Source organism: Accipiter gentilis, chromosome 4 (assembly GCF_929443795.1).
Source record: "Accipiter gentilis chromosome 4, bAccGen1.1, whole genome shotgun sequence".
Lineage (NCBI taxonomy): Eukaryota > Metazoa > Chordata > Aves > Accipitriformes > Accipitridae > Astur > Astur gentilis.
This window is the reverse complement of record NC_064883.1, coordinates 32,617,587-32,645,187: the sequence shown is the minus strand read 5'-3', so window position 1 is coordinate 32,645,187 and position 27,601 is coordinate 32,617,587. Positions and strand designations below refer to the sequence as shown.

Genomic DNA, 27,601 nt, shown 5'->3' with positions numbered 1-27,601 from the left:
GCAGGTAATAGGTAAATAACTTCAGTATGTACGTACAATGGGCGGTGATGGCCGAATCATATTCTAGATGCTCAATGTAATATTTTTATTACTCTCATAGTATTTACTGTCAGTTTTTATTAAGACAAATTATCATCATTTCCATACAGCTGGATGGCATGTGGGGAGTTCACAATTTCAAAGAACTACCCAGACTAACTCAGGCAATTTAGATGTCAATAAAACATTTGCTGCTTATTTCTACTTTTATCATTGGTTGTAATTTATACTGAGAACTGAAATGTTAACACATGTAGCTGAGTTTATTTTAATTGTATAATTAGAGTAATGAACCTTGTGGAAATACAGTGGTGCAAATGCTAATATAATCTAAGCTGTTTACATTCCCAGTTAGGTATTTAAAACAAATACAAAGATTGAGTTCTGTGCTTTGAAACTATTTCCCTTCTGTCCCTATGTCAGCTAACGTTAGTCTAAAACAGTGCAGGTACCAAATTTCCATTTATAATTATTGTTTCAATGCGGTTGTAGACTTGCAGAGTGTTTTGCAGAGGTTCACACAATATTTAATGTCATTCTTAAAGTTACAGTTTAAAACTTTTATAATGGAAGAATTTATATTAGAAAATGTGTTGGCTTACTTTAACTGGACAAGATTAACCAAATTCAAATGCACCCATATATTGGTATGCTACATGGTTGCATTTAAAAAAAATATATATACTGACTTTTGTATTTTATACTAGATTACTTTACAGGCTTTCAAAATCTATGTTTTCCTAATGTGGGAAACGTAATATTGAAACTGTAGTAGAGCGACATCTGTACTTATCAGGATTAATCGTGGTGGCATACGGCAGGGAAAAAAAAATCCAATTAGTTTTTAGGTTATTGCATATTTGCAATATCAGGTCTACTCTGTTTATCTCCAGTTACTGCAACAACAAACATTGAATTCCCATAATGCCTTTTTTAGAGTCATATTCTTACAGCTAACCATATTATGCTGAAGAAATACTGTAGAAAATTGATAGGCTTTTGTTACTAAAATTTTCAGGAACATACATTTTCTGCAAGTTCTAGGAGAGTTTACTCTGCTATGCAGAACTGTATTCAGGAAATTGTTTCTGGAACTGTGTCTAAAAGGATCTTTTGCCTCATGTATTTGTATCAAAAAATTAAATAAATTAAAAGGCGCTGTGAGGATCCTGGTTTCAAATTCAACTCAGGCTGTTCATCCAGCATTGAATCTGTTCTCAGTGACTTTAGCTTTATATGCCTTGGTTAACCTAGCTCTAACATTTGTTAAAAAGCAAAATCCTCATGAGCACCATATGTTATGTCTGAGATGAGCAATCTTGCATTAGTAGAACTTATAGCCTTTGTTTAATGAGATTATTTGCAATTTTGACTGGTAGTTTATTTATGCGTTACATTATTTTACCGTTGGCTAGGGTTAGTAATATTTTTACTAGATTTGAGAGCTTAGGTGAAGTAAATTTAAGAAATGACAAACCGTGCATAAAGATGCATCAATAATTTAATATAACTTCACAATGTGAAACAGTAGAAAGCAGTTTCAAGAAAAACACTATGCAAAACCCATTGATAGACCAATTACTTTGTAATCATAAGTACATGGAGACTTTGGGATGAAATAATAATATTATTTTATATAGTGTATTATCATAGTATTAACTTGGAGTGTTGTACTTTGTGTAGAATATGTTTTGATATTTAGCATATTGATATTTTGATATTTTTAGTATATAACCATATAAACAAAACACCTGTTGCAGTTATTGTGTATGGTCATGTGCAAGCATTGCACGCACATCCAAATTCTGAATTGTCTTTGGGCATTACAGAGGAGCACATCTGCATGAAAATGCGGTTCAGCATGAAATGAAAGAAGAGAGAGTAGACACAATTCTTTCCTCTCTCAAATGTAGCATTCCTAATTTTGTATTCACTTGCTTATCTCTTCCCCATTTAGAGATATCCTCTTCGATAACTTCACTTTGGGACTCAAAGACATTGTCTCCCCAGAGAAATTCAACAATTCACAAGTGAAAAAGTCACAAATGTGTTTTCTGACCATCAGTTTTACATGTATCAAAGCTATAATTCTGATAAAAATAATGTAATGAGGGCATACAAGTCTTTTTCCATTTTATCATTAACATTCTTAACTGTTATTTTAGTGCTTTCTTGCAACTAACATTCTATAAAATTTTATTTTTTATAATTATTTATCATTTTAAAAAATCTGAGACTGTGTTCAAAGCTTATTTTAGCCAACGGAATGAAAAAGGGATTGAATCAATATATTTTAAATTTGTTTTGTTTTAATTCCTGTAACAAAATACCTTCATCATTATCAGCAAATTTTAGTACAATAAATGGAGGACAACATGGTCATTAAGTTAGAGTGTGACTTGTGGACTTTCAGAAATTTTTGTCATGCAAACTGTTAGAGGATCGTGGGAAAGGCGAACAGAAAACTACCCAAAATATCTAGATAATACAAGGTGTTTCACTACCTTGGTGATCAGAAAAAAAAACCATGGAAGAATTGTTCTTGCTTTGGGAAATTTGGGAAAATTGGTTTTTATTTTCCTCTTTAATAGGAGATGCTGGGTTGTTGGAAGGAATCTGCAAAAGGCAGAACTTTCCAAACCCAAAATATATCAACTTGAGATGGGGAGGGATACGACTAGATTGGTTGTGTTTTTCAAGATATTTTTTTTTCCTGACATGCATGGATTCTAGAGAAATGATATTTTAGCTTTATGGAATCTTTCTGGTCCCTGTGCTCACCAGTGTTATTGCAAAGACACATATTGCTAATTGCAGCAGCTGAGCTAAAGTCAAGCCCAATCACAGTTAGCATCAGTGACTGCACCCAAGTGGTCCATTGGGAACCAAATGAGGGTGGAGAAGGTTTGCCGCTGATGGGACCCCCCCAAACAGGTCAAAGGTGCAGTAGGTGTCCGCAAAATACTCCATATCGGTTGGAAACAGAATAGTATCACTTAAATGTTAATGTCTGACTCAAACTTCATTTGATGATTTGTGTTGTCAAAATGCTTTATGTTGTTTTTCTTCTCACATTCTGTTTACATGTACAGATTCTTTCAACTTTGTATCTTAATGTCTCTAGGTGGTTCCAAAAAGGAAATATTACTAGGATCGTTTCTCTTACTCCTTCATCTGCCTTGTAGGAGAAAACGTATGACTGTTCTGTAAAATAAATGTCTTATTTGCATATGTTGATGATAAATTGGTAAATGAAGAATTTAAAGTGGAAGAAATAAGTTAAAGTTAATTTTGCTTTTCTGACCCATTTGATAAAGTACTCAAGCACATATATAACTTTTGAGCGCATGAGGAGTCCTTTTAAGCATCATTGACTGCTCATTTACTTTGAGGTATGTGTGAACTGAAGTGCTATGATCACTGAAAGTTTTGTGCTAAAAGACATATGTGGTCTTGCAATTCCTGCCACGCAACCGAGTATTTTTCACGCCATGCCTTGAAATGACTTCTGAAAAAGTGACACTGTTGACTTGGATGATGTGAATTTGACCCACTGATACATTCTGTGGGATTTCAATGTAAAACTGATCTTCTTTAAAAAAATCAAATGCAGTGTCGATGCAAGAATAATCCTCAAGATGAAATCCGTCTTCAAACCTAGAGTTCAGCTATAGAAACAGCACTGACTTTTTACACTATCCTACCGGTCGGTACCTCAGAAATCCACTCTTCAGGAACCGTTTCATAATTTCAGGTTGAATATTTGTTTACCTTTTCTCTCTAAGAACATCCTTAAGATGACACTGTAGGTATGCACTAGACAGAGGTGACCAACTCATTGCACAGAGGCTATCAAATGCTAATTGTCTTCAGCCATTCCTGAGGCAATTAATTTAAGATAATATGCTGAATTAAAAATGGCATTTAAGTTTTTAATTTCCTCTTTTCTGTTTAGTAAAACAAGTTAAGGTTTAAAAATAAAAACATTTGGTTCGCATGAAGTTCCCGAATCCTCTATCCATCCCTTCGTTATAGGCTGCTTATTATGTGAGATGACCCCACATTTCACTTGCACAAAAGCAGTAGTGACGGCTGCAGTATTCTCGGCTAATTCAGAAATTCAAATTTTAAGTTGAACCTGTTCAACTTCAGTTAACTAGCAGAAAAGATGCTGGCTCTCAGATGTGTGGTGCTTCCTGGAGCTTTTACTGCTCAGAAGTCTAGGCCCTTTGCAAGAATGGACATGCTGTCATCACACTGCCTGTTCATTCCTACTTTTAAATGACATGCTTGATTCACCTAGGCTTTTTGTTTCACAGATAAAAGATAATAACTCAGGTAATGCTTAGAAATTATTTGAAACTATGGTATTCTACTTCAAGGTAAAGCTGTTTTAAATTTTAGTTTCTATAGTGTTTATGATAAAATATTAAGTCAATAGGATTTTCTGTGCTTCAAATTGTTCAAACAGTAGTCATTTGTAATCTTAATGTTCCAGAACCCTGGGGCTGCTGGTAAAGCGATTGGAGAAGGGTGGAAAAGCTGAACAAGAAAACCTTTTTCGTGAGAATGATTGTATTGTCAGGATTAATGATGGAGACCTTCGGAATAGGAGATTTGAACAGTAAGTGTACTTACTGCACATTACATTGCATTATTTGATCTTTAACACTGCACCTTGCAGTAATTTGAGTACACTAGGGGACATTAGTGGCTTTTAATTAGCCAAACTACAAAAAATTCAGGATAATTATTGTAATTAAAGTATATGCACTTCTCATTGATTATTTTTGCACCTTACAGATTCTTCTTGCATTGGTAAACTGTCATCCTGAAATTCCCATATGACTTTTGCTCTTATGCTTGCAATACATCATGTTCAATATGAATGGACAGCATAGAGACTTTATTTTTAACATTTTAAAAATATTTGTGTTTTTGTATGTGTGAGAACTAAAGGTACTATATGCGGAAACTTCATGGAGAAGTTTGAAAGATTGTAAATACTTGCTCAGTGGACGCCTGGACTTGGTAGAATCTTGGAATAATGAATAAGAAAGACTTAAAAGTGAAATCAGGTTCCAGTTCACACACAGATAATAGAAAGAGAAAGCAGAAAAAGTAGTATGCAGAAAATGAGTGATTTTAAAGGTGATAATATTATTCTGAAAACCCTAACATGTTGAGGGCCAAAGGAATATAATTTATTCTGATTGTTCTATACTAATAGACATTTGAAATGTGTTTTTTATTTCTTTGACTCTAACCTGGATTGGAACACAACCCTGTACCATATGGTTGAAAGCAGCTTGTCTCTGCTTGTTCTGTGGTTCTGAATCACAATTTAAGTCTGTGAAGAGACTTGTTGACTTTGTGTACTTTGGATTGTGACCTAGAGCCCAGTGTCTGTCTGTGCAGGATTAAGCATTTTTTCTTGTTTCTTAATGTTATATTCTGAAAGACTACTAACTTACAGAAAGTAAATTGTAAACTAGACTTTTTGCAAGACCCCATACACTCTCAGCAAATTATGGAGATACGTAGTCTTTGTATAAAGTGTAATTTTCATTCTAATAATTCTGTTGTCAGTGTGATTACTGTTATCACAATTATTGCAGTTATCAAGGTTCAAAACGAAAGGACACTGCAGTCCTGCCATAGAACTGTCTGCATTTCAAGACTGTGGTTAAAATTTTTCCTTTTCCGAATCCAGTATTTGGTACATTAGTTGTTAAGCATATTTAACCATTGTGTTGCCCTAAGGCAATAAACCTTAGCAAAAAGCAGACCAAGTAGACTAGTGAACAGATTCAAGTTTTATGGTTTATGCTCGAGTGCAATGTGTCTGTCAGCTCATGTTGCTTAATTAACATTAGTAATTATGCTTATAATGTCTTGTAGTCTGCCAGTCCTAATTTGCTAATTTTCTGTTCATTTTGAAACCTAGAGCACAGCATATGTTTCGCCAAGCCATGCGTACGCCGTTCATTTGGTTCCACGTGGTCCCTGCGGCAAATAAAGAGCAGTATGAACAGTTGTCCCAAAGCGAGAAGAACACGTACTACTCCAGCCGGTTCAGCCCCGATTCCCAGTATGCTGACAGCAAAGCTATTAACAATTCTGGACTTCACACGTTACAAAGAATGTCTCGAGCGGGTAACCAGTCCGATCAGACAGACTCCTACTCGCAGCTACCTCATAGTGTGAATACATCAGGGAAACCACCCTCGGGCCTGGTACCATCACCTCAGAAAGTTCTCACCTCCACTGCAAACAGTGGGTATAACACCAAAAAGATAGGGAAGAGGCTCAGTATACAGCTGAGAAAAGGTAAGGCACTAGTGTGCTCCTCGTATAGCATGAGGTGGGCGTGCATAGTGTATGTACGTATATCCAGTGCCACTGTATTGGGCAGGACAGCTTGCCGTAGCATGGGGGATGTGATGGGTCGATTTTTGAAGCCAAGGGGCTGAGTTGTCCCTGACAGCACACCTAGGAGTCCAGCCGTGCACTCAGTGTGTGCAGTGTGTTTGCAAAAGGCCGTTTTGAAGAGTGCTTTAACATTGTTTTCTGTCTCTCAACTAATAGAGTTGTAAGTTGTAAGAGAGCAGTAAGTGCTACAAGTTCTGTTGGCCAAGACCCAGGGAGTGGTGAATTATTTAATGCAAATACATAAGCTAAAACGGCCCATATTCTGTACTTTACAGTTACCATGACTTTTCAAATTGAATAACTGTTGTTTTGCCATTAGATTTTAAGAGTGTGTTAGATAAGTTGGTAAATTGGACTTTCTAATTTCCAGCTCAAGCTTTTCTTTATTCCGCTGGGACTGAGATGTAATGGGATATTTCCTATCTTGGCCCTTATGCTAATGTAATTTGAATGGGGGTGAGAGACTATTTAAGGGCAGAGGAGAAAGCAGTGCGTGCTTATCTCAACGTCTGTGTTATATGTGTGCATGTAGATGCATTGGTACATCTGTGGAATTTTTATGATGTGTTAAATGTCCTAAATGAGAAAATTTGATATTTTTGTGTAATTACCATCTAGGTGCTTTTAAGATAGTTTGAAGTATAATAAAATGACACTTAGATGAAAATATTTCTTAGCCCTTGGGAAATGATTTTTTTAAAGGATTATACATGCTGTAAGCTTTACGGTATTAACATGAGTATGTTTAGGGTTAGGTATAATTTGACCTCTAGCAGCAAGAATAGGGTTTACATTACACAGCAAAAAGTTTACCTATGTGACAGTATTCTCTGTGAACTGAAAGTATGTTCCCATTAGGATATTGTATGTGCTTAGTGTTAATAATTTTTATTAATTAATCTTTTTATCAAAAGGTATCAAAGAGAATGCTTTGAATGGTAGAGATTTTACAGTTTCACAGGTACCAGGCTACTTGTCACGTTATCATTACGCTTTCCTTTCTATGAACTTCACATGAACCACCAGATTGCTTCTTTCTGGTTGCTGAATTTTAAGCTCGACAAACTTGGATGACATAAGGTTGAGTTGACAGTTTGCTTCTGTTGTTGATGCTCCTTCAAGAAATTCTTTAGGCCATCAGCTCAGATGAGCCTGCTTGGAAAAAACTGATTGTTATTGGCTGAGTAAGGAATCACTGTGCTTACAAATGTGTTCTGTCACTACAGTGATTTTTTACTTATTTTTCTGTGTCTGTGGAAGCCTGTAGAAATATCACTAGGACATTACATAAAATAATTCTTAGCCAGGAGTGGAAATACACATTTCATATAATTTAAAGCACCACCAAATGAATATAGAATATGGGAACACAATATTTTTGCACAAAACAAATGTGGCATTATAGCTGCTTTTAAGATATGAGGATATAATTTTAATGTTTTATGGATTCTTTGACTGTGATGTGAGGTTACATTTTGGTCATCTTGCACTGGATAATGTTTCATAAATACTCTGCCTACTTCTATAATGTAATTTAGCTTTGCTGGTACCAGTACATTGGAGGGTTTTGGAGTGAAGGAGATGCATGCTACCTGTTGATCGAAAGTGATCTATAAGATACTTTAACATCTAGTTCACACCAGAGAAATTTGATGGCTCTTATGCTAGTAAAAGCTTTGAAATCCATATCTAGAATATATTTCAGAAGTTTAGAGAGGATATTTGTTCCTGACAGTTTGCTTATGTGAGAATACTACTTATGAAAAAATGACACCTAGCTCAGATTATAGACAGAGGGACAGAAACTATTTAGTGTACTGTATTTTATGCAGGGTGATATTTTAAAAAAAATTGTGCATAAGGAAGTATACCTTTTTATTGTTGCTGTCTTTCATTTGTTAATATCCACTGTAGAAAGAGGCAATCCTCCCATTTTGGCTTTCATTTAATCACTTGAGAACATACATGTGGAGCAACAAATGAAGCAAAACACTTAAGGATGCCCCCAAGTAGTTTGTTATAAATACGAGTGCAATAGGGATGTTGATTGTCTTTGATTATTTCTAATGAAGGATGTTGTAATAATACAGGCTTTATAGATATTTAACAAATGTGCTTTCTTTGTAGCTAACAGACAGCAGTTATTTCACCAATTACCATCATTAGATTAAAAACTCCTTGTGGGGTGCATTAAGGCATACAAGCATGTAAGGCTTCATCTTGAAATTCACTTTCGATTTAACCTGTGCATTCTGGTTAATGATGTAGTATATGAGAATTGACTCTTTTTCAGTACAGACAGACCTTCTTTATTACTGCTGTTTTTCTATATATTGCATGAGCTTTATTTTATAAAACGACGTGGTGAGATAGCCCTACAGTACGTGCTTCTGTAATTATGATTTCTTAATATTTATTGCTGTTTTGGCATTTTAAAATAACCTGAACTTTCATAGAATTTAGCTGTTTAATAAAGTCAGAAGAGAAGGTCAGTCATATGTTTCAGTCAATGCAGAATGTTTGTTGGCTTTGCTAAATGAAAATGGATATCTGTTTATCTTTCCTTAAAGGTCAGGGCCTGAACTTTTAGCATATAGATGTAGGGGTTATTGCTGATATTCTAATGCCATTAAGGCTGTATAACAGTCTAGCTTAATAGCTCATACAAATTAAGGTAGTGCAAGACAGAACAGTGAGCTTGTGTTTATATATATTTTGGTGTAAGCTGATACACAGTAAGTATAAATAAATAAAAATAGTTCTTCACAGCTAATATATGGAGAAAATAAGACCACTGATATAACACCCAGAGTGTTAGGACAAATTTTGACCTCATAGACGCCAGGACTATTCCAGAGTGTTTTTTCTTTGACTGCAAGGGTTTGAGACAATGCAATTGAGAGAAATTTAGTCCAGCATTTATAAATAATAAATAACCAATTATACAACAAATGATTCTAAGGCTTAGTCTTTGAGCACTGAGTAACTCACAGCATTTAGCTTGATAGTCACTAAAGCATTCAAAAGACTGCTTTTCAATTGGACATTGTATTACTCAGATTTCATATATACTGGTTTTGATACCACTGTACTAAGACAAGCCGGAAGTAGTCAGTTTTTAAGTCAGCTTCATTTTATTTGATTGCCTTTAAGTATAATCCTTATTGCATCAGATCACTTCTATCTATAACTACATATTTGTCTAGCTAAACTAGATATATAATTCTTGAGGTAGAATGTCAAAACTGAACTCTTGTTTCTTAGGTTGGTCCTAGTTCCACCAAATACTTTGCCTGAAGTATTCAGTGCATCAGGACTTCAGTCCACATCTCCCTGCTTCCAGAGAGCAATTTAACTACTGGCCATGGGAGTTGTGATCATCTGTTCCTTTTTGACCCAAAGAATATTTCTCACTTGCAAAATAGTATAGCTTCAAGAGAAAGAAACGAGGGACACAACTGCAGGATACCTTACAGGAGGAAAGTTGTAGGAATCACCAGGGCCATCACAGAAAGGGTGTAGCAGCTGCGTCTTAGCAGATGGCGAGTCCCAAGAGGGAGGGGGCACCTTTGAGCAGTGCAACAGAGAAAATTTGTAGATGTGAGGAGGATTATGAGACTTGTTGCTCTTCAGGGTTTCTTGCTGGATTCCTGTTTGGCTTGCTGGCCCTTCTGTTGTTAATAATGCTCCATTTTACATACAGAGCCAAGCTTAAACGCTGCAAGCCCCACCAGGTGACTGGGCATTCAGTGTTATGGGCCGGTGACACTCAGCCCTGCTGCACCCAAGTTTCTTTCTGCAAAAAGTCATTAGAGACACAAATAAGATGCCATGGACAGTTTGGGAGTATGCTAATTTAAAATGGCATCATATTTGCTATGGAGTAAAGCACATATTTGGAGGATTACTTGTTTTTCTTGGGTTTAGATAGCAGAGTATACAAGACAGGACACTGAACTTGTCTGTACGGTATCCTGCGTCATGTATCTGAAGTGTACAGATTTACATGCATTTTTCATCATACTCTTCTGTTTTCCCCCACAGTTTCTTGAGCCAGACTTTGAACTGACATTCTAAATTTTTATTTAAAATTTCTTTTGAAGTGATATGTTCTCTTAGACCGATTTAAGAATTCCTGTTCAGATGCAGTAGGGGTTTTTGTAACTTTTGAAATGAAGCATGTAGATTCCTAAATTACCGAAGTGAACTTGAGAAATGAGATTCAGAAGTGAAGCAAATCATTTTGGGCATTATTAGCCACTGAAGAAACATAAACTGAATCAAGTTTCATCTTTCCATTTTTTTAAAAACACTTCTGATCACTAATTTTTAGCAGGCTGTAGCAAAAAGGGAAGAATGTTTCTATTAGGTTCATCAAAGATCCCCTTGAGAGGTCTGAGCTTTGCTTGGAGAAAAAAAAGAAAGTTGTTCCAAATCACTCAACTACATAAAAATGGGCATGCAATTAATTTGTCTTGATTGTGCATGTGACTGCAGAATTTTTCTAGAGAGCTGAGCAGTCAGCCTTCTGAGCAGTCATTTGCATGTACAGTTACCCTGACTACACATACACAGATTCTGAAAATATGGGGCTTAAACTAAGAGCAGTAAACTAATTCTTCAGGAAGTATCTAGAATGGTCTTGGCTAGTTTAGTGAAGCCCCTGACAATAAGGAGAACGTATTTGCTGTTCAGCTCTTGCATAAGGTCCAGTCCTTAATAAAAACTGCTTTCTTGTATAAAGCAGTAGGATAATTATGTCAGCAATCACCCATCCGTACATGGATCTCAAGAAAGAGTCTACTGTGAAAAAGCAGGAACTTGAAATGCTTGGAAGGAGAGTTTCTGCTCTGATTATTGTCAGAGACCTTTTTGCCCTTATGCTTAGGTTTATCATAATGTTATCTCCTTATTCTGGATCATTTTATAATCTAATACTTTCATTAAGTGGGGATGCTTTATTTTGTAATTTTTGTGATTTTGTGCTGCAAACTGTTTATATGTGTAACCAACCTTCCTTATTGTTTTAGGAAAGGGAGAGTGTGTTCTTTGTCTTTCATGAAGAATCTGTGCTTTTCCTTAAGAATCCTTTATTCCATCTGAGGACTGTTCACCCCCATGGATTTTCCATGGTTAGGTTGTTTTGAAATGTTCTTTGCTTCTCTTGCATAAATACTAACAAATGTGGTGCCCAATTGTCTGGTTATCAAACATTTTCCATTGTTTTAGAAGCGAGGGGTTTTTGGTTTTTTTGTTTTCGTTTTTTTTTGGGTTTTTTTTTGTTTGGGTTTTGTTTGGAGTTTTTTTGTTTGGGGTTTTTTTTTGGGTGGGTGGGTTTTTTTGTTGTTTCTTTTTTTAGATTTTGGGAGATCTGTACTGAAGTACCTGAGAACTCATCTGCATTTTCTTAAATTAGAGGAGAAAGAAGACCATGATTTATTTCTAGCTCTGCTTGGAGACCTGAAAGGGAAGAGAACTGTAAGAGAAGTATCATAAGAAGTCGATAGTGTAGGTCCTTTGAATGTTCCTTATTGGGTCTCTGAACTAATGTCCTTTTGAAGGGACATGAAAGTACTGGAAGCAGTGCAGAGGTGATGCTTGGTTTTTGTCTCATGTTCTGGCAGTCTTTCTACCCAGCAGCACGTTTTGCTGCTGAGCATTTAGACCCGCAGGTGGTTCTGGATGAGGAATGCACAATTTTTCATGCAGAAGAGCCATAGAAAGACAGAAACGTTTTGCTAGACATTCTCTTTCCACAATCAAGAAGATAATCCTAGTAATAGTGAGAAATTAAACACTTCTTCACTGGGAGATAACAGAAAGTCTAGCCAATGCTAGTAAGATTTAATAAATTTTTTAACGTCAGTTTATTATCAGGCTGATGCCAAATAAGATGATGATGTGCATTTTGAATATATATCTAATTAATTTACATGAAAGTCGTGTCCCGTCCACCAGCCTCCCCCCCACCTTAATGCTACTAGAACTTTTTTCCTTGAAAACAGCAACTGAAGCATTAAATGTGCCCCTCTTCTGTTTGTACAACATAGTTCTTTTACTATTGGAACTGCCCTTTTCATTCACCTAAAACTACTTTGTCTTCAGCTCAGAGCTGGCTGGGCTCTTGAGGGTAATGTGACCTTAGAAGGAGTGTTCAGCATCACATTCAAGAAAAAAGGGGAGCTCTAACTTGTCGAGAGAGCTGCTGATTTATCAAAGACAACTAAGAATTTGAATTACACAAATTAGTGTGTAATTCTTAAATGTTATTATCACTCGGTGTAATTTGATAATTGTCAGAGACAACAGCTATAGAGGGAGGAAGACGTTTTCTACCCTCTCTCTTTCTAAAATCTGTAAGAGATTAAGTTGACTATAGCTCAAATAATCTAGACCTTGCAAAGTAAAGCTCCTAGCTTTGAGTAGGATGACTCCCATGTTTTCAAAAAGATGGAAATTCCTTCTGTTTTCTAATCGTGTTCTGGTTCTGCCTATATGTGTGTCCAGTTTCCCCCATATTAGTATAAATCAGAGAGCCTGCAGTTCCCAGTTACCCAGTTCCCTCATTATTATAATGCAGTTTTATACCTGAAGAACTGGAAACATTTTAGCAGCAGGAAGATATTAAGATCTTATATGCATTTCTATCAACAGGAGAACTGAAATGCATGGAGTAGAGATAATTAAATCAGTTATGTGTATAAAAAGAAAAAAAAATATTAAAATCAATCCAGTCACAGAAGTCATATTTATTTTTGGCCTCGGTTGAATGTATCCATTTATTTCCCAGTCTTGTGAACTTCTAATTTATATATAATAAGCATAGGAGTTTATGAAGCTGTATTATATAGCTAAGGGCAGCTATAATGCATGAAGAGTAAAATGAAGCAGAGAAAAGGTAAAAGGAAAATGACATCCAAAAGCTGCCTTATGCAAAACTGTATAGAGCAGCATAGCAAAAGTAGCCCAGTTCTTTCCACAGAAACAAGTAATTAAAATTTTCTTCTGCTAATATCTGGGCTCAGTGTGGATTTGTGGCATTCTGCTGGCTTTGGTAAAGGCTTTCTGGAGATTTGACAGCAGAAAATGCCACAGTCCAAATTTATATCCTGTGTCCATTTGTAACGTGAACATTTCAACTTCTTTTTTTTTTTTCCATGGGGGTTTAAAGTGGAATGTGTGAACCAGACATCTGTAATGACACTGTAATCAGGGTATGGGGATTAAGCTTATTAATAATGAAATATTGTCCTGGGCATGTAGTCATGTTCTGATACTACTTTAAAAAATTTAGCAGGCAAAACCTGTACTCAAAGAGCAGTATTCAACACAGATCCTTAAAAATAAGAAAAAGATGAATTCCATAGAAGGCTGAGATGTGACTTAAAAAACCCTTAGACTTACACAGATCATCTTCACATGTTGCAAGGAGTTAAAGAGCTCTATGAATGTTTGAAGCATCATTAAAATTGTGAGGTCTCCAAGGTAAAATATGGATGTTATGAGATCTAATATTTTTTTCATCTCTGTGTAATAGCACTGATAAATTTTATATCAGCCTGAAAGTGGATGAAGACTTTCAAATTCAAATGTCAGTTTTTCAGCTATCTTGAATGCTGCAGACAGAAGGGAGGTTGTCTCACGATAGTTAGCCTAGAAGAATTAATCCAAATTTCCTGAACAATATGAGCTGCATGCACTTGCTGTGTATACGTGAGGACTTACATTATGTTCAAGATGAATACTTTAAAAGGTTATGTCACCCCCAGCCCTGTCACCTGTGTCAATTTGCTTCTTAACATGATTACCATCTTGATAATAAAATATATTGTACTAAACTTTAATCAAATATAATTGTGCAGATTTCAGAAATCTGTACACAGGCTACTGTTAACTATGTTGGGCTCCTTCTTTTTCACGTGTGACTATTAACCTGCTCAGTAAAAAAGTAGACTTATCAAATGAACACGGGGAATGGTAAGACAGAAATTAAGTCAGGCTTTAACCCTGTGGTGGGTTGACCTTGGCTGGACACCATGGGCCCACCAAACTGCTTTTATCACTCACCCTTCAACCAGAGAGCCGAGAGAAAATACAACAAAAAGCTCGTGGGTTGAGGTAAGGACAGGGAGCTCACTCACCAGTTACCATCACAGGCAAAACAGACTTGACTCAGGAAAATTAATTTAATTTATTGACAGTCAAATCAGTAGGGTAATGAGAAAGAAAACCAAATCATAAAATGCCTTCCGCCACCCCTCCCTTCTTCCTGGGCTCATCTTTTCTCCCGAATTCTCTGCCTCCTCCCCTCATTGGCACAGGGGAACGGGGAATGGGGGTTGCGGTCAGTTCATCACACTTTGTCTCTGCCGCTCCTTCCTCCTCAGGGGCAGGACTCCTCACACTCTTCCCCTGCTCCAGCGTGGGGTCCCTCCCATGGGAGACAGTCCTTCAGGCACAGACTGCTGCAGTGTGTGTCCCTCACGGGGTCACAGGTCCTGCCAGGAAACCTGCTCCAGCGCGGGGTTCCCACGGGGTCACAGCCTCCTTCGGGCATCCCACTGCTCCAGCATGGGGTCCTCCGTGGGCTGCAGGTGGAGATCTGCTCCACCGTGGACCTCCCTGGGCTGCAGGGGGACAAGCCTGCCTCACCAGGGTCTTCACCACGGGCTGCAGGGGAATCTGCTCCGGCACCTGGAGCATCTCCTCCCCTCCTTCTGCACTGACCTGGGGGTCTGCAGGGTTGGTTCTCTTGCATTTTCTCACTCCTCTCCTCTGGCTGCTGTTGCATAAGAAGTTTTTTTCTCCCCTTCTTAAATCTGTTATCCCAGAAGCACTACCCCGATCGCTGATGGGCTCGGCCTTGGCCAGTGGCAGGTCTGTCTTGGAGCTGGCTGGCACTGACTCTGTTGGACACAGGGGAAACTTCCAGCATCTTCTCACAGAAGCCACCCCTGTAGCCCCCCCCCCAACCAAAACCTTGCCACGCAAACCCAATACAAACCTCAAGTGGTTCTGTAGTTTTGTGTCTTTCACATAGGTTGCGTTCAGCTTCCCAGGGCTCGTAGCTGAGGACTGTTGCATAAAAGTTCGGCTTCTGTCTGTCCCCGTGATTTTATACAAAGGGGTATGTTGTGCAACGTTTAGGGACCATACCTGATATTGCCGAGTCCTAACTGCAGGTTGCCTTAGTGGGTCAGAATAAATGTAGGTTGGGCATGCATATGCCTAGCTAGCGAACATGAACTGTAGACGTATCTTGACAACCTCCGAGTTGTTTCAAACGGAAGTTGTAGATGCTGACGCTCTGTCAGGGATGCTCTCTGCTGGATGACTGTCTGGTTTCATGCTAGATTAAGCGTCCTGAATAGACTTCATGTGCAATGGAGGGGGGAGGGGTGGGTTTCAGTGTAGAGTTTCAAAGGTTTTTGATAACACTGGACAGATTGCATCAAAGAGAGGACCGTAAATGAGCCTTCTGCATAGTAGGAAAGCCTTCCATTTGTGCTCTTGGCTTGTGAATCCCAGAGCTGGTGGGGTCCTAAGGTACACTTCAATAACCAGTTGTGGGCATAATTTCTCTGAAATACAAGCAAGTCTCATTTGCCATACTGACTGGACCCCCTCTCTGGATCTCTCCAGGTCATCTTAGATGTCTCTGTTTTGCTTCAGTCAGTCATAGCCAAGTGTAGTCAGTCACCCGGATGCACAGCAGGACCTCAGAGGTGGCAGCCTGGCTCTGCTCCCTGCCTGCGCAGCAGAAGGTGGGTTGGAACCTAGCGAGAGCCAGGGTGAAGCCCTGGGGCGGAGGAGCTGTTGACAGAAAACAACCTGAGGTCCTCGGAGGAGAAGAAATGAGACCACTGAGCTCTGGTTCTGTCACCTACCGGTGTCCATAAGTGAGCTGACAAAGCCCCATGGCCAGCAGTGTCAGCCAACTGACATTGCTGAAAGAGTTGCAAAAGAGAAAGAAAGGATCATTGACGAGATCCAGATTGACAAGGGGGAAGGCAGTGATAGGATATCAGATATGCTTTGTTCTGATTCCTTGTCACTCAGCTCATCTGAAATAGAAAGTTGGAAATAAGGCAATGACTTGGCAATCGTCAGAACAGCAAGTTGCAAAGAGGGCCTGCTGAGCCACCTGTGCCAAGACTCAGTGCTTCAGCTATAGTATTCCTATATATGCCTTTTTTAAATTATTTTTGGCCATGCAGTAATTCTTACGTCTTATATATGTATTTTCATGGATTGTATCAGTGAGGTATACATTCATTCTGCTGGGTAAAAATAACATGTAATATAAAATGTGCATTTTAACAAGTAACATTCTGCATTCTTTATGCAGGTACAGAAGGCTTGGGATTTAGTATTACGTCAAGAGATGTCCCAATTGGTGGCTCGGCTCCAATTTATGTGAAAAACATCCTTCCAAGAGGTGCGGCTATTCAAGATGGGAGACTAAAAGCTGGAGACCGATTGATTGAGGTGATGACGTGTTACATGTTGTTTGTCTGTTTTGGCATGAGCCCGCACACTAGTTAACTTCCAAAGGCAGTTTACGTTATAGGAAAATGTTTCATGCTTCTTTTTTCCCTTTTTTTGGCTTTGGTTTTTTTTTTGCCTTTGTTTTTTTTTAGGTAACAGATCAAGGGCTGTGTATTTTCAGCACTTAAGTGTTTTAAGAGCTGGACCCGGACATACTGTGAAAACATGAGTTTACATGTCCTTATGTGAATATAGTGTCATTGCTGTTTAGGAATAAGTTGAAGCAAAGTAATTGTTACCTAATAAGTGGCATTAAATCAGCGTGGAGTGACAGACCAGGAAATTATTGAAGATGTTGGCAAATATGGAAGACAATACCCTGAAAAGGTTTAGTGAGTTAACTGAAAGGGGCAATATAAGAGGAGGGTAGTGCTACAGAGAATCAAGGCCACTTCTCTCCTGAGGGAGGATGTCCTCAAGGGAAATAAATTTCTCTTAGATAGGTGCACAGCAGAGACCTTCCCGCAGATCTAGCTGGAGTGCTATAAGATGTTACCACCCACAGCTCTTCATTACCATCCTTCAGCCAAATGACACTGGAGGTACAGCTGAGACTGTAACTGCCTCTCAGATCCCGAACTTCACTGCAAAACTGGCAAAGTCAGCTTGAATTGCTGCTGGAGGATAGCCCTCTGTAATTACTGTAATTCAAGGTAACCCAGATATCTTGAGTAGAAGGGGACTGAGAAGCATTTAAGACAACAGTTATGGATTCTCAACTGTGTGAGCTGTGATCTTATGAGGGGAAGGAAAAAGTTGGTTTGCAGACTTCTTCTGACGACCGTGTTCACTTGCTTAACACCGTTAGCTGATTTGCCTTAACATTTCCAAAATATTTCTGAACAGGCAAGCCTGAGAATTCCCTATCTTTCTCTGGCTTCTCCCTTACTCAAGTTTGCTCATGGAGTGGGAAATTCACCTGTATGTATTCCATACCTCTCTGTACTGGTACATGGTATATGGAGGCCAAGGGGTTGAACAGCTGAACAAAGCCAAAATAAAGAGCAACTGCTCCAAAGTTATTTGGGGGAAAAAAAATTTTGTCTACTTTTGACACAATTTATTGTGCAAGATATATTTGGAAGATAATGTATAACACTAAGGCATGTGGAAACAGGACCAGTTTTGGATCGCACATCTATTTTGCCAAAGGATTTTTATGCAGAAATTCTTGTAAAAAATATTAATAGATGGAATTAGTTGGCTTTAGAATATACTGGAGTGTACAGTTGCTGCTAAAGAGGAGGGAAATATAGTTGGTTTGCTTCTTACTTGTATTCATATGTAAAGAATGCATGTTCAATTAGTTCTATTAAATGGAAACTATACTGAGCCAATAAGTAGATTGCTTCAGTGAGGTTTTCTTAATACTGTCCCATATGATTCACGTGACTTTTTGGTATGAATTTCTACTGTTTTCCTGTTTTGGACTCTTATCAATTTCTAATATTTCCTTTGGCACAGGTAAATGGAGTTGATTTAACAGGCAAAACTCAAGAAGAAGTTGTGTCCTTGCTGCGAAGCACCAAGATGGGAGGGACTGTTGGCCTTCTGATTTTTCGACAGGAAGAAACATTCCATCCAAGGGAACTGGTGCGTAAAATAGAGAGCAGCTAAGAGATTTAGATGAGTATGAGCAAATGATTTGATCTTGTCACCTAGTAAACATGCATGGCCAGCACTGAATGTAAGAAAAAAAACCAACCAAAACCCACAGCTATTTTGCTTTATTTAGAACAATTTACATGAATGCTTTTTATTCTCTTTGAGATCTGCTATTGGAATTAAATATTTGTTAATAATGTACAAGTGAGAGCTTTATTTTGAGTGAAAATGTTTATTATAGAAGAAGCTATTGGATGGACTTTATTTGGATGCATGCAGAGAAGTAGATTACGTCATATCTCTCATGTGGACAAATCTATGTTTGAAAGCCTGCCATTTGTCCTACTACCTGCTCACTAAAATATTTCAGAGCATATAATACTATGCCAAAACAGGATATGTAAATATCTATCAAAAAGTGGAATATATAAGAAATAGTAGCCTTTTTTGAATATAAATGCAATCTCTGTGGAATGGAAGCCCTGCAGTTATTAATTTAGCAGGGTAATTCAGAAAATGTTTCTGAGGAATTTACATGAAATGGAAATAAAGTAATGTTTCATACTGTACCTGCTCCACTTGCGTAGTGTATAGAGGTATTTGATAATTATTCAAGATAATTTTTGTTATGAAAAGGTAGACTGTGAATGTAGCAGTCTTACTTTGTTCTGTATTCAATTAAACTGCTGAAGTTATTTATTATTTGTATTATCGTAGCTATACATAGCTATAAAAATAACTTATTTGGCTGCATTGTCATGACAAGATAGACAAACATAAGTGACAAATATAAGCATGATGAATAGATTGCTTCATTTTTCTATTGGATTTGTGTTATTTTGAATGCAAAGAGAATGAATTTTTGTTTGGCCATTTCAAGATGTTGAACACTAGCCTTTTACCTTTCAAAACTACAATTAAACCTAGGAAGCCAAAGTGGCAGGGAAAGTTGCAAACGAACCACACTTTTACCTTAATATTCTTGGAACATGACTTCAGGTACTGAAGTGAAAGTTGCCATAAAATGAAGAGAAATTAACAGTTTCTAATGGTATTATGCCCTATCTTATTACTGGAACTGTGAAAGCAATCTGTTTATAAGTTCCTATGATGTAATTTTTGCAGTATTGCTATCTTACATAAAGGTGAATGAAAATGCTTTTAAAGTTTTCTAAATAAACTTAGAAGTAAGAAAATATCTTAATTTTGTGTATATTATTTCTATAGTAAAATGAGGAAGTTATAATGCATAATTTAACACAAAATTTTGTTTAAATAATTGTGAACAAAGATACGATGTCAGTAATGCAGAGATTTAGTAGTAACACTTGATGTAGTTTTAAAAATAAGAGCAAATCAGCCCCTTTAAATGAGTTCAACTCCAGTACCCTCTCTGCTGCTGCTGAGGCAGTAGTCTCTCAGCTATTTTGGCAAACACCAGCATAGGGAAGCCAGATCTTATCGTGGCAGTGTCAAGTAGTAGGTGGGCTCTGCGCTATGTGGTCAGAGATCAGATCTGAACTGGTGTACATTTCTGTAGCTCCAGTTGAACAAATGATATTGTGAGGATCTGACAGTACATGTGTGTGGTGATCCTCTGTTGCATAAGGATTTGTTTGCTTGCATTTTGACATGAAGGAATGTTAGGTGAGCTCTGCTGACAGCTGTCAAAGAGCAGGAGCAGAATTGCTGGGGAAGGTGTTGAACTAAAACCCATCACCAGGGCTGTTCTTTCTTCTCTGGTAAGAAATAATCTTAAAAGAAAAAGAAAAAAAAAAAAAAAGACTTTTCAACCAGTTCCTCTCACTGTCTTTTACTAGCTTTATGTAAAAAAAAAAAAATATTAAAAAAAAATTAATAATATTGAAGGAGGGAGGGCAGTGATCTGAAATCATGTCAGTTCATCTTTTTCACATGTAAACCTTCTTTGGCCTCTTAGGAACAATTTGTCTTTGCATCCTTCCCCTATTTCTGTCGTATTTTCTACATTTGTATGCTTTAAATATTAACTGAATGAGATGTGTCTCAGAAACCATATGCATGAAATCATGTTATTTGATATTATCCATCTCATAAAGGGCAGGACTTGCTGTTGCTTGCTGAGGAGCACTCAGTATTAAACCCGTTTTTTATTTGCCAACATTTGTACTGATAGTAATCCCAATAAAAGAGGTGTTTAGATTTTATGGTTTGGGTTATGGCTTGTTGAATGACTTTGGAAAAGTTACTTATCCTTGGGATTCTTTATAAGTAAAATGAAGATAATAAACTTTCAGGAGAGTTGTGGAGTTTTATGTCTTTGATGTATGTTGCCGTTATTGTCTGGAAGGGACCTACGAAAATGTGTAGTGGTAATTAAAACTTACGGGTATGTTAAGCTAAGTCCATTTAGGTTAGTGTGGGATCTTTGTAGCTTGTGTGGTCAGGTTAGGGGGTGTGTGTGACGGAGAGCCATCATCCAGTGCAGCAGGTCATGGTAAAAGTGAGTAAAACGTGGAAGCAGGGAATAAAATCAAATTGGCAGGAGTTAACTCTTCTAACCGGTGAGATCTGGAAGAAGGATTATTGCTTCCAGAGTTACCCAATGCCAGATAGGTAATATATTAGGGCTTGTCTGCATCAGTGTGAGGCAGATTGTCTCTTAAAAATCTTCCCTCCCTGCCCTCTTTCTTTATGAAAAGGGGTGAGGATTACTCTGGTTAAGTAGAGCTCCTGTTATACTGTGGTTACTTCACATAACCAAATATAACTTGCTGCGAAGGATTTTCTTAGAGCCTGCTACTGACTATGTGAATCCACTGAAGGATTGTCTTGGGTTATTTAGCTTTTGAGCTAAATTCTTGGTTATCAGCAGGGCGGGCTGGCAGAGTTAGTCTCCAGTACCCTACAAGTTAATACACCCATTGGTACACGTAGGTCCTTCACATGTTCCTGGTAGTTGGCTCCTTCATCATTTTGTTCTTATTGCTCGTTGGCTGCAGGTTAAAGCTAACTGGATGTTCGTGTTACTCCATTGCCACTACATTTTTGTGCTCAACCATTTGAATCTCCTGCAAAACAGCCCAAAGCCAAAAAGTCCAGTAAACTCTAGCATTTCATTTTGGCGCAGCTGAATGGAAAGAAATAGCTGGTTAGCCTGGAAGCGATCATCCCGCCAGCAGCAAGGTGGCTCCTGGGTGCTGAAAGGGGTTTCGATATGGGTGGATGTGGGCTTGGAAGAGTAATAGTTCCTTATGTGTGTTTCCAGAATTGGTTGCGGGGCGCAGAAAGGTTTTCCAATGATGTGTGTTTGCCTTATGTGCCCTGAGACACAGGTGAGGAATGTAAGGTACAGGAGGGTCCCATCTGTGGTGGACTGAAAGCACCCTTTTGTCCTGGGATACCCAGTGCTGTAGTTCTGGTTCATCCAAACACACTCAAAAGGGAAATCCCTGGTTAAAATGAGAATGGATGTTTTAAAGAATAGGTACTTGTTTAAAGTATTTGGAAGGGTTCATCTGGAATTCTGAGGTTGTTCTTTGGAAAGTTCAAAGCAGAAGGGAAAGGCCAGGGGAGAACATCCCTGACTGAGAACGTTCCACCAGCCAGAAAATGGTGCAAGCAGCTGTGATTCTTCCTTGGCCAGATAGCCACCTCCCTCGTAGCCAGATGAAGTGAGGTGCACTGGCCTAAGATTGCTGGAGGTTATTTATATTCACCTCTCATTTAGTGTTTGCTTAGACAAATTTGAATCAGGGGTGTGACAAACACCCCTTATTTTTCCATTACTACTTCACATCAGAATTAGAGCTCTTTGTTTATCCCCCTGCTGATAGATAGTATATGTCGTACGTAGTTGTGTTCTTATTTATTTTTTTTACTTCCTTTAGAGTGCAGAACAAAGCCAGTCACAAATTCCAAAGGAAACGGTAAGAGCTTTGTCTTTTCCATACTGGAAGACTCCCAAATGTTTTTAAATTGATGTGGCACTTTTCCATCAAAGTTTCACAGATCCTCCTTTCACCTTATATACTGTAGATGGCTCTCTCTAGCTTTACATTTTAAATGCATTTTTTAATGTAATTTCAAATACTCTCTGAATATTATATACAATTCAGTTAATATGTGTGTTCAAGTGTTATTTGAAATTACATCTTTTATACACAGCCTAAGGCCTAAAGTTGGAATGATAAGAGTGGGCTGTTAGTTAGTTGTTGAAACTAATTGTTTAAATCATGATTATGTGACTGAAACCTGAGATACAAACATAGGAATTAGAAAGTTTGGATTTCAGTCTCAATTGTATCCTCATAGCAAACCACTGTTTGTTAGTTATTTTTAAGAAACTATAGGGAAATAGTATCAAGTTTAACCCTTTGAAGCCTGTAAGAGGTTTGTATGTTATGTATCAGTGAGGCTGTATATTGAGATTGTATATTGTTTATATACATCATTTTAGTCACTGGAACAGTATCAGTCTTAATACACATTATACTAATATATTTAAAAAGTTTTTCTAAACTAAAAGGTTTATTTTATGAAAATGAACAGAGGATATAACAACAATATATTACCTTAACGGTATACTGTATCTTAGTTAAAAGCATACTTCAGGAAGTTCTGTTCAATTAGGTACCTATTTCAAAATTAAATAATAAATTAGATTATGGAGAAATTAAGAGGTTTCATGCTGGGACTTGAAATTAGTGAGGCTCTGAAAAACAGAAAAGCTTGTCTAGATGATACAGAATGCCTTACCAGCAATGGTGAGGTGGTGTCTGGGGTAAAAAGAAAGTCAAGACTTAGGTAAAAAGGTGTAAGAGCCATCTCAGTGAGATAGTCAAGGTACACTGGTTGATACTATTAATGTTTCAGGCCAATGGAATGTAACTGCTGAAATGGGTGGGTTGAATGTAGCAATATTCACTTTTATCCCTCCAGCTTTTGATGTCCTACTAGTCTGAAAGTCATCTGCATAAGGGCTGTGCAAAATCGTGGGTGTATCATTATGATGTTTCAGACATGCCTCACAGTATCTTTTTAGTACATCTCATTAGAGTATGTATGTTTTTATCTTCATGGTTTCTTACCACGTACTGCTGATATGTAAGGAGATCAAAGATCAAAGCCCAGGACAGTATTTCTGCCTGTAATTGAATACAATTGAGAGTAAGTAATTCGTGGGTGCAGCCTTATAAAAGTGTCCTGGTTTTAGGAGTTGAAATTCTGCCCCAAAACTTCATTAAGATTAGGCAGATTGCTACAAGGTGTTTATATAAATCAATTGCTCATCTGTTGCAAAGTTAATGTTTTGTAGCAAATTCCATGGTGAAATCCTTTCTCTGCCATTTTTGGGACGAACAACCTGACTTCATCTAAGAAAGACCAAAAGAAAATAAGTATCTCATTTTTTTCTCCATAGATGTGAGCTAAAAATTGCTTGTTAACCAGGGGATTATGCAAGAGGGACAGGGAGGGTATGAGTAGCTAGGGATTTCTGAAAAAACAGCCAGAAAGCCCTAGCAAGCCTTGGAAATAAAGAATTAAATTGGGAAACATGTGGAGATGTACTTGGTTAGTGGGGGAATGAAGCTAGAAAGCTGGTCAATACAAAAATGTTTTTTGCATAATGTATTGAGTTTTTCATTCATTATGGGGTGGGGTTTTTTGTTATTCATTTGAAGACTCAGAGCAACAGTGATCAGTAGTAGGAACAATAGGTCTCTTTAAAGTTGCCTATTCCTGGGTGGGAATAAAAAATGGACCAAATGTGAAAGGTGTCAGTGGATATTTATACTGCACAATGCTTTTGCTCTTACCTCCCTTCTTCCAATTGACTTTGCTTTGGATAAGTGTGATGCTCCAGTTGTACAGAACTAATTTTCCTCAGCTGCACATTAATAATAGTCACACACATTATTATTATTATTATTATTATTATTATTATTATTATTTTTGAAACTATTTTGCATTGCTTTCCTTTATTCTCCTTGGTTCTGCCTCAATCCCTATTTATTTCTCCTCTGTGTACTTTTCAGGTCTTTGAGATTTCTAATCTTGCAATTTTTATTTCTGTGCCTACTCTGATCTTTGTGCTGTTAGTTGTGAGGTTTTAGTCTCCCAAGTGTCAAGGACTTGATAGTAGAAAGCAAAGCAAAAAAAAACAACAAAAAAACCCATGATGAAAGCAGGGAAGCTATAGAAATGAGAGAAGTGAAATACAAGTCTGTTTTTAATTTAAAGGCAAAATGATTGTAGGGTTTTTTCGTTGTTATGTCTTTGTGTGGAAATAGAAGAAAAATGCACCTTTGAAATTAAAAAAAGAAGAAAAACCTTGAAAATGGAAGGCCTGAAATAAAATTTATATGTAGACCCCAAAAGAAAAAGCCTAATTTATCAACACATTATTAACTCTCAGGGGTCACATTCATGTCACTGTTACTTTGAAATGGTTTACAGTAATATTGTGGCACTTGGATGCAGTAGTTAGAGTCTTCATAGATGTAATAAAAGAAAACCTTGAAAATTAGGGTTTTTTTAATTTATTTGTGGCCTGAAATCCTTGAGAGAGTTATTTCTTACTACCCATATAGGAAAGCATATGACTTCATATTTTGCACACCATTACAGAATACAGATTCTCATATTCTCATTCTTGAACTTCTATATGAGGAGTTTTTGTAACTTGCTAAGCTTGCAGAATTTAAGCTTTGCTCTCCAGTTATCCATAAGAAATGCAAATTGCTAATGCAGCTTCAGCTTCTATCCAGTAACTGTGCCCTGGTGAAAACAGTACTGCTGTTTTTACCTTCTGTTTTGCTGACGATCGGAACAGGCGCTCCGTTTACTCCTGAAGCAAGGAAATCTCCTGTATCTTGGTTGAAAGATTGTTTCACCCAGCCACGAGTTTGTGCCATTTGTATAGCTGATGGCAATATGGAACAGATGCACCTATTTCTAAACATGGTGATTATTTGGAATGTAGGAGATTGACCGTATATATGAAAACTGGTAATTTATCATTATTACATTTCTGTTTCTAAGCATAATTATCTTAATCTTGTTACAGAGCATTGAAATGAACTGTTAATTATGCTATGTAAAACATCTGCCAATTAATTTTTCCTCATACTCTTTGAAAGTCAATAGTGTTTCAGTAATATTTTGCTTTTACAATTGTCATTCACTGTTTGTTTTCTGAATTCAGAATGAGCAAGTTAACTTTCATGTAAGCATAATGCTAGAAAAATAATAATTATAAGTAAGTATTTTCTAGGGAGTGTTGTCTGTTGGTAAAAAGAGATTCAAAGTTAGGAGTCAGGATTTCATTTCATGATTGTTGCACTCAGCAGCATGGGGAAGCTTCAGTTTTCTGTTCTCATTTGTTTTTCTGTCAAATTGCTGTAAGTGAGCAGAATGCTACGAATTTTAGCGAGTGCAGGATTCGTAACTGACATAACAGGAGCGGTTGATGTGTTGGAACAATATATAAATGTTTAGCAGCCCTGGTAGAAATTGCAAATGGGATTGCTTTTTATTTTCTTCTGAACTTGAACATCTGATACTCCCGCTATCATCTAAATTTCATTTTAATCACCGTGTTTTTTTCAGAATCCAAGGATAATGTCATAGCTAAACCTATCAGCATTTTTGGGTTCAATTGCTGTTCTTGCCATAGACTTTTCTGTGTGATTGTGAGTAAATTAGCTAGCTACTCCTTTTATACAAGAATTCTTCACCTATAAGAATGGTGTGATGCCACCGGTGTCAGAGGCATTTTGTGAGAACTAATGCATAATTATTATTGTACACTTCTTCTTTGCAACTTTTTGTGTTATGAGTATGAGAGGTATACTAGCAAATGCCTAGAAAGACATAATTTATATTGATTAATGGATGGAAAATTCTTAGATCTTAATCTTGGGGAAGAAAGCACTGTCAGGGTTGAGCTTTAGGACGTTGATGTTCTGAGTGTGTGTGTTTGTTTTTTACTTTTGGTAAAAAGCTCTTTGTATTACTTCAAGATATGTAGTCGCTGGTACGTATCGATAGCTGTTTTTTAAAAAGCTGTAAGTTAAGTTCCCACCACTTCATATTTAGCACTTACACAGAACTTCAGCTTTTGTAGCAGTTTTGTATCATTCAGTTGATGCAACTCTTCCTTCACACAGAACCTTCTTTGGAGAACAGTTTAGAGCTTCATCAATTTCCATTGCTGCAGTAGGTGATCCAAATGTCTAAAAATTGAGCTGAGATAGTACATTGACTAATATCAGCCTACATCAACAGCAGTGCTGATATTAGATAAAGAGTGATTTTATCAAAAGAGAAGTCTGACTGATGATTAAGCTGATGCTGTTATTTCCTCCATGGTGTTTAGAAATACTGCAAATAACTGGTGCTGATTATTTTTATACCTTTTTATCTTCTAATGGTGTGAGGCATAAGGGCAATTACAATATTTTAAAAGCCTTTTTTAGTGCTATTTTGAGTGGTTTCAGATTATATTTTTAATAAAGTTATGACATAAGAAACAGGTCACTGGCCACATGAAAGAAAGAGGTAGTGAATGTGTGGTCTACAGGATACCATTGAGTTTACAGTCTTTTACAATGGGAGGTACTCTAGCATTGAATAGTGCGTTCTGGGGCATTAATGAGTAGAGCTGAGACATTAATTCCTAGTGAATAATTAATACAACAGTTGAGCGACTGTGTTAGTGAATGCTCTTTGAGTAGTCTGAATTTCCTCGAACGTTCAGTGGTAATCCACATGAACTTCTGTGTAATGCTGTGCTTGGGACTGACCCTCAGGCTCCTAGTTTTGACTCCATCACCTGCAGGTGATTTTCCTGGGCTACAGTGTGGCATGCCCGAGCTGGCTCTGTGCAGCACTATGGGGCAGCTTTAGCTGTTTTCTCAAAGCTTGTGTTGATAACACTTGCTGGCCAGTTGCCAGTTTCGTGGAAGGCAATGTACATGTCCCTCCACTGAGGTTT

The 27,601-nt window shown here is 37.5% G+C and overlaps 1 protein-coding gene across 11 annotated transcripts in view; it reads left to right on the top strand.

Moving 5' to 3' along the window:
* PARD3 (par-3 family cell polarity regulator) overlaps positions 1–27,601 on the top strand; it is a 461,320-nt gene that overhangs the window by 243,092 nt on the left and 190,627 nt on the right. For 7 of the 11 annotated variants that reach the window (XM_049798450.1, XM_049798449.1, XM_049798447.1 and 4 more), the window contains 5 exons: positions 4,538–4,663; positions 5,987–6,369; positions 16,820–16,959; positions 18,484–18,612; positions 22,494–22,532. In XM_049798450.1, the coding sequence (XP_049654407.1) occupies positions 4,538–4,663; positions 5,987–6,369; positions 16,820–16,959; positions 18,484–18,612; positions 22,494–22,532 (817 nt within the window). The remainder of the gene's footprint in view (positions 1–4,537; positions 4,664–5,986; positions 6,370–16,819; positions 16,960–18,483; positions 18,613–22,493; positions 22,533–27,601) is intronic. The other 4 variants (XM_049798455.1, XM_049798452.1, XM_049798454.1 and 1 more) reach the window with 1 other exon arrangement.